We start from the raw sequence: 10,691 nt of genomic DNA, 5'->3' as shown, positions 1-10,691 counted from the left end.
ATTAAACTATAGAGTAGAATATTAATAAGTTTTAAAGATTAAATAAATATTTTTAATATATATAAGACTTTTTCTAAATATTTTTATTCTAAATTATATTATAAAAATATATTTTTTAAAATATAAATAAATAATTTCTTTATTTTTTTAATTTTAATTATCTATTTCTGCTATAATAGATATATTAGTAAAAATAATTAAAAAAATATTTAAAAATATATAAATATTTATTTTATAAGAAATTCTTCAGAAAATCAGATTTATATATTTTTAATATTATATTAAAAAAAGAATTAATAATTTTAATAATAAAAAATATTTATTTTATAATTCTATAATATAGATAGTCTAAGAGATTATAATTTAAGTTTTTTTTTATTATAATTACTTATAATTAAGAAAAATAATAGTTATAAGATAATAGAATTTTTAATTTTTTTTAATATAAAAATTTAATTCTAGTCTTTACTATTTATTAAATTAATAATTTTATTAAATATCTTAGAATTATAACTCAGAAACTTATTAATCTTATTAAATTAAATTTATTTAAAGTTAGTTTTTTTAATATTAAAAAAAAATATTTTACTATACTTATCATATTAAATTTTATAATAATTATTTTATTTATAATTATAAAAAAAATATTTTACTCTATATATTATTTAATAATATTTCTAGAATTTATTCTAAAAATTTTGTATAATATAGAATATTTATAATATAATTAATCTATTTAATATTAATATTAAGAATTTAATTAAATTATTATTATAATATTATTATCTTAATCAGAGTATTCTTTTTATTAGGATTTTTTATATATTATATAATTATTATTTTATATAAATTAATACTGTCTATATCTGAATTTTAAATCTTATTCTAATTTATATAAAGAGCAGTATATATTTTTTAAATAAGATTTTTAGAATTAAAAAAATCTATTATTTAATAATAGTTTTAAGATTATTAATATAAATAAAAAATTAATTTTAAATAGTTTTCTTTTTATCTTAATTTTTAAAAATTTTTATTATAAATTTAAAATATCTATTCTTGTTTTCTTAGTTATTTTTTTATTTTATTAATAAAATAATATATTTAAAGCTCTCTTATAATATTATTTAATATTTAAATAAAAATAATCTATATTATCTAGTTATATTAAAATAATTATATTAAAAATCTTTTTTTATTATTTAATATATAGCTATATATATTTAATCTGCTGGCTTTTATTAATATTATTAGAGTTTTTAATATAATATTAATTTAAATAAAAAATTAAGAACAGAGTATATTACTTTTTTTAATTTATTTTATAATATAAATAAATAATTTTTTTTAATTCTTTTTTTTAAAAATTATTATTATCTATATTTTTTAATTTAATTTTTTAATATTAGATATTATTAACCTCTGCAGCTTAATAATATAATTATAATTAATTTCTTAATTATAATTATTAGATTAGTTAGAATTTAGATATTAAATATTTATAATTATTATATCTAAATAAATACTATCTAGATTTTTTTAAATATTATTATTTAAAATTATAATCAGCTTTATAATATTCTCTTTAATAATTATTATTATAATTTTAATTTTTTTTTTATAATATTTTTATAAAGAAGTAGATATAATCTATTTAAAATTAAAAAACTAAATCTAATTAAAATTAAAAAATTAGATTCTTTTATCTAGTGCAGTAGAATATTTTTAATAAATTTAATAAAAAAAAAAAAGCTTAATTAATATAATATAAAAAGATAAAAGAGACTTAATTTATATAATATAAAAAATAAAAAATTTAATTAATATAATATAAAAAAACAGAGAAAATATTAAAAATAAAGAATATTAAATAATTAAAAAAGAATTTTAAATAAATAAAAGTTATAAAACAGATTATTTATACTTAGTTTAAATCTAATTTTAAATAGATTTTAAAAACTTATTATAATTTATAGTAAATTTATAACAGATCTTTGTAATAAATATATATATATATTATAAGTTAAGTATTAATTATTTAATATATAATATAATATCTAACTAAAACTCTATTATCTATAATTTTAAATAATTTTTTTATAATAATATAATAAAAATATATTTATTATCTTAAATATATAATTATATTTATATTTATATATTATAATAAAATAATATTAATAAAATATAAAAAAGAATTTATTATTTTATTTATATTAAATTATTTATATAAAAATCTTAGCAAGCTGTTAAGCTGTAGTTTAATCTGATTTAATTAAAATTAAAAAATTTTTTATTAAATTATATCTTAATATAAATCTATTAAATAAATTATATTTTAGCTATAAAACTCACAGACAGGCAGGGCCTGATCTTAATAAGTCCTGGGCTCGGCCGAGCCGGCTCGCTGACTCCTCCCAACCTGCTCGGGCTCGGTATTTTGACAAGCCTAAAAGAGCTATTAAGATTACAGAGAATTTAGTAAATTATTAATAAATAAAATATATATTTATTTAATATTATATTATTTATAATAATATTATAAATAAAGAGATTTAAATTATCTATTTATTTATAAAAAATATAATAATAAATAAATTAATTAAAGTAATTATATAGATTAGTTAGATATATTTTATTAAAAATTTAAGACTTAATTAAATAAGTAGAAAAATTAGCTTTAATATATTAATATATTTAATTTTTTTTAGATATTTAATATATCTTTAATTTATACTTATTTTAATTATTTTAAGTTAAAAAATTAATTATATTTTAAATAAAGAAAAATAATATAATATAATTAAATTTATAAATAAAAGATTATTTTATCTCTAATTTATTAAAAATAAAATATAATTATTCTATCTCTGATTAAGTAAGTATATAAACTAATAAATTTTTATAAAAAATTTATTAATAATTACTAAATAAAAATTATTAAGCACTTAGAATATTAATATTATAATATTAAGAAGTACTTATTCTATCTATTACTAGTCTTCTATATCTGCACCTTAGACTTTGTACAAGTGAAGCATCCGGAAGCCCCTACACCCCTGAGGATCCACTTCACTTTTCTACTGATTACTAATTATTTAATAATTTATATACTAGATCTAATTCTTTAAAGAATAAATACTAGTTATTATACTTTATTTATATATCTTACAAGTTACAGGTAATTAATCACAGAGATTTATTCTGATTAGGCCTTAGCGGGCTACTAAGAAATTGATGCTAATCTAATATATTAATTGTAAATGTAAATAACCGTTGCAGAAGGTCTCTAGTGGCTTATTCTGCACGTGTTTTTATTAGGCGAGATATCCTTACCGCGTGCCTGCCTAGGCACTACACCGGCCACCCACTTTCCCTTTTACCGCCTACTGCGTCAAACACTAGGACACCGAAAACTTTAAGAAGTATAACTATGTTAAGAATTGTATCATGTGACGAGATTTACTGCGCGTGCATACGGAGGGAGAGTACTAGTACTTTACTAGTACTCGGAGCTGAAGAACTCCAACTCGTCGCCTGCGGTGCTTAGCCGACCCACACTCGCGATGTGTGTGGGCGGGTCGGCCACAGGTCCACGAATCACCTTCCGTCCATGAACTAGTACCTTTTATATGGCGATCAATACCCGCGAGGGTGTAGGCCGGTCAAGCAGCAGCGCAGACGACGAGTAGGGAGTACTCCGTACCTAAACTGATTTGCTTGAGAAGTGATGTACATGAAGGCGGTATGTCGATTAGTCAGGAAGGCAAAGGTTGTGTTAGGGCAAGCCTGGGGTAGCTGTAGCAGCTCCCTACATATGTATTGGCATCATTGTATAATAAACTACAAACCTCTTAACTGAAAAGATGAAGTGAATACAGTAAGTACACAGTGCGTAACTAGAACCATCTACTCCATACCCTCGTCGGCTAAAGTGCCCTGGCAGAGCAGGCAACGAGTAGGGTGTCGCTGGGTGCCGCTGTAGCGACATCCTCCGCCCTCGTAGTTAGGAAGGCTTTCCTTTCCGGCAAAAATCAATACCAGGTGAGCAGCTCTAGACATTTTTCCTAGTATAAACTTTAAGGTGTCATGCCACTCAATTCATCAGGCATTGCGGCATAGCTTAAGTAAAGGTAGAACATGAGCAAAGGCTGGTATGGGGCCAGGCCAGCATGGTTGTAGCGGCTCCCAATAGTACAGAGTAGCGGCTACCAGCTATAATACTTTAGTTATGAAGAGTAACTACGCAGTAACAATGACTAGTTATAGACAGTGTATTTGTAAGATTTATAGGCTGTGATGTAAGTTCAAGTTCCAAGATTTAAGCTATTATCAAAAACACTTTGTATACCCGGTGCCCATAAGTATATAAAACGATTCATTTATATATAATTTTTACAAATAAGCATATTATACGGCATTGCTGACCCAGGCGGATGGGCAAGCGACTAGGAGTTAATGTCTTAATAGTTGGCTTCTCCATCCACCAGTATCAACTGCGCCTGGAACTAGTAATTGAGGTATAAGGTTGGTGGATTTATTTACTAGTGCTCTACTTTCTGAAGCCATGTTTGGAGAGGCGACCGTAAAAGCAGGAACAAAAATATTACTATGGTAAGAACACAATGGCCTTCGGACCATTTGATCAAGAACACTTCATCGGCCTCTCTCTTCTCTATCTTTTTTTCCTCCACCCCTCCCCCTCTCTCTCTCCCTCTCTCATTTCTTTATTTTACTTTAGAAGTAGCAGGTGCGCTCATTGGGCGATTTACTGCAATTCTATCAAAATTGTTACGCTCCCACCCCCCTTCCCATTCACCACACCATGTTCCTGCTATGAGTCGCCTGCTTTTCCTGTCGCGTTGGTAGGGGTTCGCTAGTACGGGGAAATTAAGACTGTTTATGCCTAATACTCCATACCACGTTTATCCTCTCCTCTCCCAAGTTTCTTTCTTGGACCTCATTTCCCCAGCCCTTCCTCTCTCTCTCCTTACCTTTATTCAGCCATCATAGCTTCCCGCCCGAGCATTCTCATTCTTACCCGCCCTGTCCGCTCCCCTCGTTACCGCCCTGGGTTCAGGATAATTACCTGGCAATATATTTTCGCACCAAGTGATAGACGACTGTCAAGGATGCTGGCCAGTGGTTGCAACTGTTGTGGTTTTGGCTTCTAGCCGCCTCTCAATATGTCGCGCTCATCGGCAGGCTTTGCAGACTTCTTTCCAACAGCACCGTCAGTTCTCCAGCAGAGGCGCAAAACGAACCGGGAACTGCCTCGTGCTACAGCCCATAGTGAACGAGAGCATGGTGATGAAGGCACTATACCTTCATCGGAGTCCACGGCAATCCATGATTCGACGATTGTCGGTCCATGCGCGAAATTGACGCCAAGGCTTTGTGAAGAGGAACAGAAGGCATCGTCTGATGTCAAAGGTGATGGATCCATGATCTCTACCAGCATGAGTGCTACTGCTCTCCGCTCATCTGCCTGTCATCCAAACGCGGCATATGGCAGTGAAACACGGCTTGATACGCTTACACCACTCACTAATGCAGAGTCCTCCCCCCCTCAAAGGCCTAGTCCATTCCGCACCAAGATGACAGACGGGATGGAAGACAGCTCGATCATCTCCAAGAGCGAAGAGTTAAAGCCTGTTACACCTGCTTTACAAACCCCACAGACCCCGCGATCACAGAGTCGTATGGCTAAAAGTATCAAGGGCTGGAGATTGGTTTACGACCCTGATACCGAGAAAAGAACCTCCAAAGAAAAGCGAAGAAAAGCGCGCTACGTGGAAATTGTGACAAGTGGAGAAGATGATCGACCGTCTGACCCCCGTACAAAGATCTCGAACTATTCCCGTGGCGCCGGTTGCAAGCAGAAGACAAAATATCGGCCAGCTCCCTACTCATTGAAACACTGGGCGTACGATGCTTCTACGACAATTGGGCCTGGACCTCCAGTACAGATCGTGCTTACTGGCTTCGATCCCTTGACACCAATTGCTCCAATTAACGCATTGTTCTCGAGCTTTGGGGACATCGCCGAAATAAATAACCGCACAGATCCCATAACGGGCAGGTTTCTCGGAGTATGCTCTGTTAAGTACAAGGATAGTGCATCATTCAGAGGAGGGGGGCCTGTTCTAGCGCCGAACGCGGCCAGGAGAGCCTACTATGAATGCAAGAAAGAGCAGCGCATTGGAACGCGCAGGGTCAGGGTTGAATTAGACCGTGATGGTGCCGTCTCAGAAAAAATAGTCACAAGGGCAATTGACTCGCAGAGAATGGGATACAAGCACAACCTCCTAACTACAGAAGAACCCAAAGCGGATCACCAGGCAAAGAACAATGAACCCCCTCCAACAGCGCCCAGAGGTCCTTCAGGGCGATCCTCGTTGCGTCCGTCTATCACGATACCTGAAGGGCCTAGGGCAAGTTTCCTGAAACCCGTGGTGCCGTCGTTGGTTGAAGAGATTCCCATATTGTGCCAGATCAAGCGTGACCCGTATATCTTCATCGCCCACTGCTATGTACCAGTTCTGAGTACCACCGTTCCACACCTAAAAAAGAGGCTGAAACTATTTGATTGGAAAGATATCCGTTGCGATAAAACGGGGTATTTCATCGTTTTTGAAAATTCGAGGCGCGGTGAAGAGGAAACTGAACGTTGCTACAAGATGTGTCACATGAAACCTCTATTCACATATATCATGAATATGGAGAGCCAGCCCTATGGGAATCCCAATTATGAGCGCTCTCCGAGCCCTCAGCGACTACAGGCTGAACAGCGAGAGCGAACTGAAAGGGAACGGTTGAAAAAAGAAGCAGAATTGGATGTTGAGGAGGAGAAAAGGCAGCGTGCACTTGATCTTGACCCCTGCAAGGAGGTGGTAGCAATAATCATCCGCGACTTGAGAGATAAGCTCTTGGAGGATGTGAAGTCTCGCATTGCTGCACCGGCCTTGTACGACTATCTCGATCCCGATCGCCATGCGGCGAAAAGGAAAATACTAGGTATCCCGGATCCCGAGGGAGCGAAACGACCTATGTTCCGGATTGATGTCGATAGCACAGCTGGCACACCGGATTCTCGCTCCGACCTGTCAAACAACCGGCATCCTTTGGTTTCTTCTAGCCTGAATATACTTGCACTCCCACGAATCAGGAAGTCTCGTCGACTTGATCGCACAGATGCTGTTTTCTTGGACGAGAGGCGAAAGCAGCCCCTGCGACGAAAAGAGGTTAGGCCTCTTTACCACCGACTCCAACAACTACATGATGTGGATGATTCGGACGAAGAGCAGAGGACACCTTTTGCTCGAGACACTGAGGAATTAGACAGTCGTGCACCAAGTCGAATGAGCTCAGAGACCTCGGACTCTGAAGATGGCACTGATGAATTTGTCTCTGATATGCTGGACGTGTCTGTCAGGGACGGTCAATCAGGGGACACCCGATCTCATGATCTAGTTCCACTGGGCGACCACATTATTTCTCGCACTTCGCCCAGCGAAGACCTGCAGCAAGTTAACAGGGAACTGACCCCTGAGTTACGCAAGAGGAAACGAGATGATGAGAAAGTCAAAGCACGGAAGAGACAGAAAGAAGATGATGCGCTGTTTGGCGTGGAAGATGTAGAAGTATCGCAAGGAAATCAGGTCGGAATACACTCGCCGTCTCGTCTTCAAGACATTCGTGGTCATATTGCACCGGTGGATGACCTTTCCTTGACCGACAAAGATATTTTAGTCTCGCAATACGGCAATTTGTCAGACAACCAAGAACATGAAGCAGCTCTTATACGCTCGCGGAGTCCTAAAGTGGAAATTGAAGACATCGGGAATGACCGGTTCGGTCTGCTATCCTCAGATAAAGGTATCGACAGTAACAAGCAGCGAGAAGATGCGAGAACAGAAATCGAGTGGCGAGTATCAAATGACGAGCCTCGTTCCACGGTGGAGGATGATGAGGCAATTGTGCTAGATCTTGATGGCTGGCAAAATCTAATCAAGGACGAAGAGGATCTGCGCTTCCTTCGCGACGTGCTGGAGGGAGTGGCGAGATCTAACGTTGGGAACCTCCCAGCTTGGGCGTGGAGACAAAAAGAAATCAAAGCACTTAATCGCCCTGGAGAGACTGGACCAGTACGAGAAGAGACTACCATTGACGGTTACTATGTCTTGAATACAACGGGCGCCGCTAGGACTGAAGGAAGGAAAAGGATTCTCGAGTCAGAGAAATCAAAATACTTGCCGCACCGGATCAAGGTCCAGAGGGCTCGTGAAGAGCGAGAGGCTAAAGCAAAAAGTGACCCGCACACTGTTGCTGCTGAGGCTGCGAGGATTGCTGCTGCGAAAACAATATCCAAGTCCTCTTCCAGGTCGACAAGGGTCAACAATCGGCGTCTCATTGCCGATATCAACGCTCAAAAACAAGCTCTACCTACTCCGAGTGGCGATGGAGATGTTCTCCGGTTCAACCAGTTGAAGAAGCGAAAGAAGCCAGTTCGCTTTGCTCGCTCGGCTATCCATAATTGGGGTCTTTATGCAGAGGAGAATATATCCGCGAATGATATGATCATTGAATACGTGGGCGAAAAGGTCAGGCAGCAAGTTGCAGACATGAGAGAAAGACAGTACTTGAAGAGCGGAATCGGCAGCAGTTACCTTTTCCGTATCGACGAGAACACTGTTATCGACGCCACAAAGCGAGGTGGGATTGCGCGGTTTATCAACCATAGCTGTACCCCAAATTGCACTGCCAAGATAATCAAAGTCGACGGTAGTAAGAGGATCGTTATATATGCTTTACGAGACATTGAACGAGGCAAGCCAACCCGATATATACATTTCTGGGGGAAATTACAGTGTGCTAACAAGTCAATGAACAGACGAGGAGCTGACCTATGACTATAAGTTTGAAAGAGAGTGGGATAGTGATGATAGGATTCCTTGCCTTTGCGGCTCGACCGGATGCAAAGGGTTTCTCAACTGAGACTCCTATACTAAGGCACGATAAACGCATATCACAGAGCTTTGGTCTTTCAAAACTCTTATATCCATCCCATCTTCTAATCTATTGTGGTGTTGGTCTGCAAATTTGCCTCATTCATAAGGGAATGTGTGCAATGGCTTTTGTTCGGAAGATGTAATGACCTGCAAGCGGCCGGCAGACACGTACTTTTTCCAACGATGTAACCCCCAATAGCAACAAATATCCGAACCAATAGATCGAAATCGAATATTTATCTCCCAATACGGAGGCGGATGGTGATGGCATCAGCGCTGACCGCCAATTTGTCGCATAATTTGCAGGCAGTCTTGACACTGAAGGAGAGGAGGCGGGGGGGGGGGGGGCGAAGGGGCGCCTGCTTTTACCCACAAAAAGCGTTTGAAATCAAACAGGGCCGATTTAAAACACACCATTCGTGTCAATTCAAACTAAGTGCGAGAGGCTTGGTCAGCAACAGTCCAGGAGATTTTTTGATGGGGGTCGTCGGACCCAAATGGCTAGGAAGGAGAAAATTCGCAATTCCTTCCTTGATAGTGTACTCGTGGCCGCAGTTGCCACAACACAACTTTCCTTCCACAACTTGTGTTTCTAAGAGTACCCTATGAAGATCTCTTAAAATTTGCTCATCCTTGAGAGCATCACCTTCCGGCTTGGTATCGGGGATTGTAGGGAAGCCGAGCTAGGTCAGGTCAGCGAAAATAATACTTGCAGTATATTGTCGGTATCGGATCGAAGAAATTCACCTCGTTCGCCATCACTCGCAATCCATCCCAGTCAATCCGAGGGATAATATTGAGTATGAAGTTGGGCTGAAACTCAAGCTCTTGCAATTCTAGTTCAGCATCTTGAAAATGTAGTGGATATGACGCAGGCGCTGTCTTGCAACCCTTCACCGCACAAGCTAGAAAGTTGACTGTAATTAGTTTCATCCTGGTCGATTTGACTCTTTTGAGTGCTTGGAGCTAGGAAGATAATAAGACCAATTTATGCCTTATAGAAGAGTGTAGTATAAAGAAAATAGAATTACTTGTTACCTGCCCTACTAGCGCTGCTTGGCTGACCCACCGGTGCCTTTGGGGTTGGTTAGTCACAGGTCCAGAAACCATCTTATCTTCTTGTGGTATTTCATCTTTTGTGATATATAGCCCTGTACATAGCACGGCAGATAGACTGCTAAGGAGCACGGTTACTAGCAGGAATAATAAATGGTTTTAGAGCTTTATATTATTTTATTATAAGCCCTAATATAAGATTATAATATAAAGAAATAATTAGTATCTTTAATTGTAATATTTAGATCTTTTATTTCTTTTTATTATATTTTTATTTATAAAAATTATATTTAAAAATATATTTCTAGAGCTAGAATACTAAGACAAAGTATTATTACTATAAATAATCTTAAAAATTATTATAAATCAGCTCTTTCTTAAAGAATATATAATAAAAATATATAAGAAAATAAGAGAATCTTAATGAATTTTGTGAGATTTCTACAAAAACATTTTTATAATTTAATACTATAAAAAGAGGGTTTAAAAAAATATAAATATAACATAAAATAATCTAAAGCTAATACTTACTTATTTTAAAAAATAATTCATTAATAATAATTAATAATATTTAAAGAATTATTTTATGAAATTATATATCTTAATAAAACTATTAGTATTATA

At 35.5% G+C, this 10,691-nt stretch overlaps 2 protein-coding genes across 2 annotated transcripts; one reads left to right on the top strand and one right to left on the bottom strand.

The window, feature by feature from the left end:
* Nucleotides 1–5,010: 5,010 nt before the first annotated feature.
* On the top strand, nucleotides 5,011–8,975 carry set1 (histone methyltransferase SET1). The gene has a single exon (XM_025543638.1). It carries the CDS (start codon nucleotides 5,187–5,189, stop codon nucleotides 8,910–8,912), a length of 3,726 nt encoding a protein of 1,241 aa, XP_025397520.1. The 5' UTR covers nucleotides 5,011–5,186; the 3' UTR covers nucleotides 8,913–8,975.
* A 116-nt stretch (nucleotides 8,976–9,091) lies between these two features.
* Nucleotides 9,092–9,944, bottom strand: BO70DRAFT_411099 (RNA methylation protein TRM112; the record flags this gene model as incomplete). The annotated part of the gene is made up of 2 exons (XM_025547271.1): nucleotides 9,092–9,694; nucleotides 9,759–9,944. The coding sequence occupies 2 exons, from the start codon at nucleotides 9,942–9,944 to the stop codon at nucleotides 9,434–9,436; spliced, it is 447 nt and encodes a 148-aa protein (XP_025397519.1). The 3' UTR covers nucleotides 9,092–9,433.
* Between the last annotated feature and the right edge of the window lie 747 nt (nucleotides 9,945–10,691).

Source organism: Aspergillus heteromorphus (genome assembly GCF_003184545.1).
Source record: "Aspergillus heteromorphus CBS 117.55 chromosome Unknown BO70scaffold_20, whole genome shotgun sequence".
NCBI classification, from domain to species: Eukaryota; Fungi; Ascomycota; class Eurotiomycetes; order Eurotiales; family Aspergillaceae; genus Aspergillus; species Aspergillus heteromorphus.
Note: the sequence above shows the minus strand (reverse complement) of the source record. Positions and strands in the feature narration are given on the sequence as shown.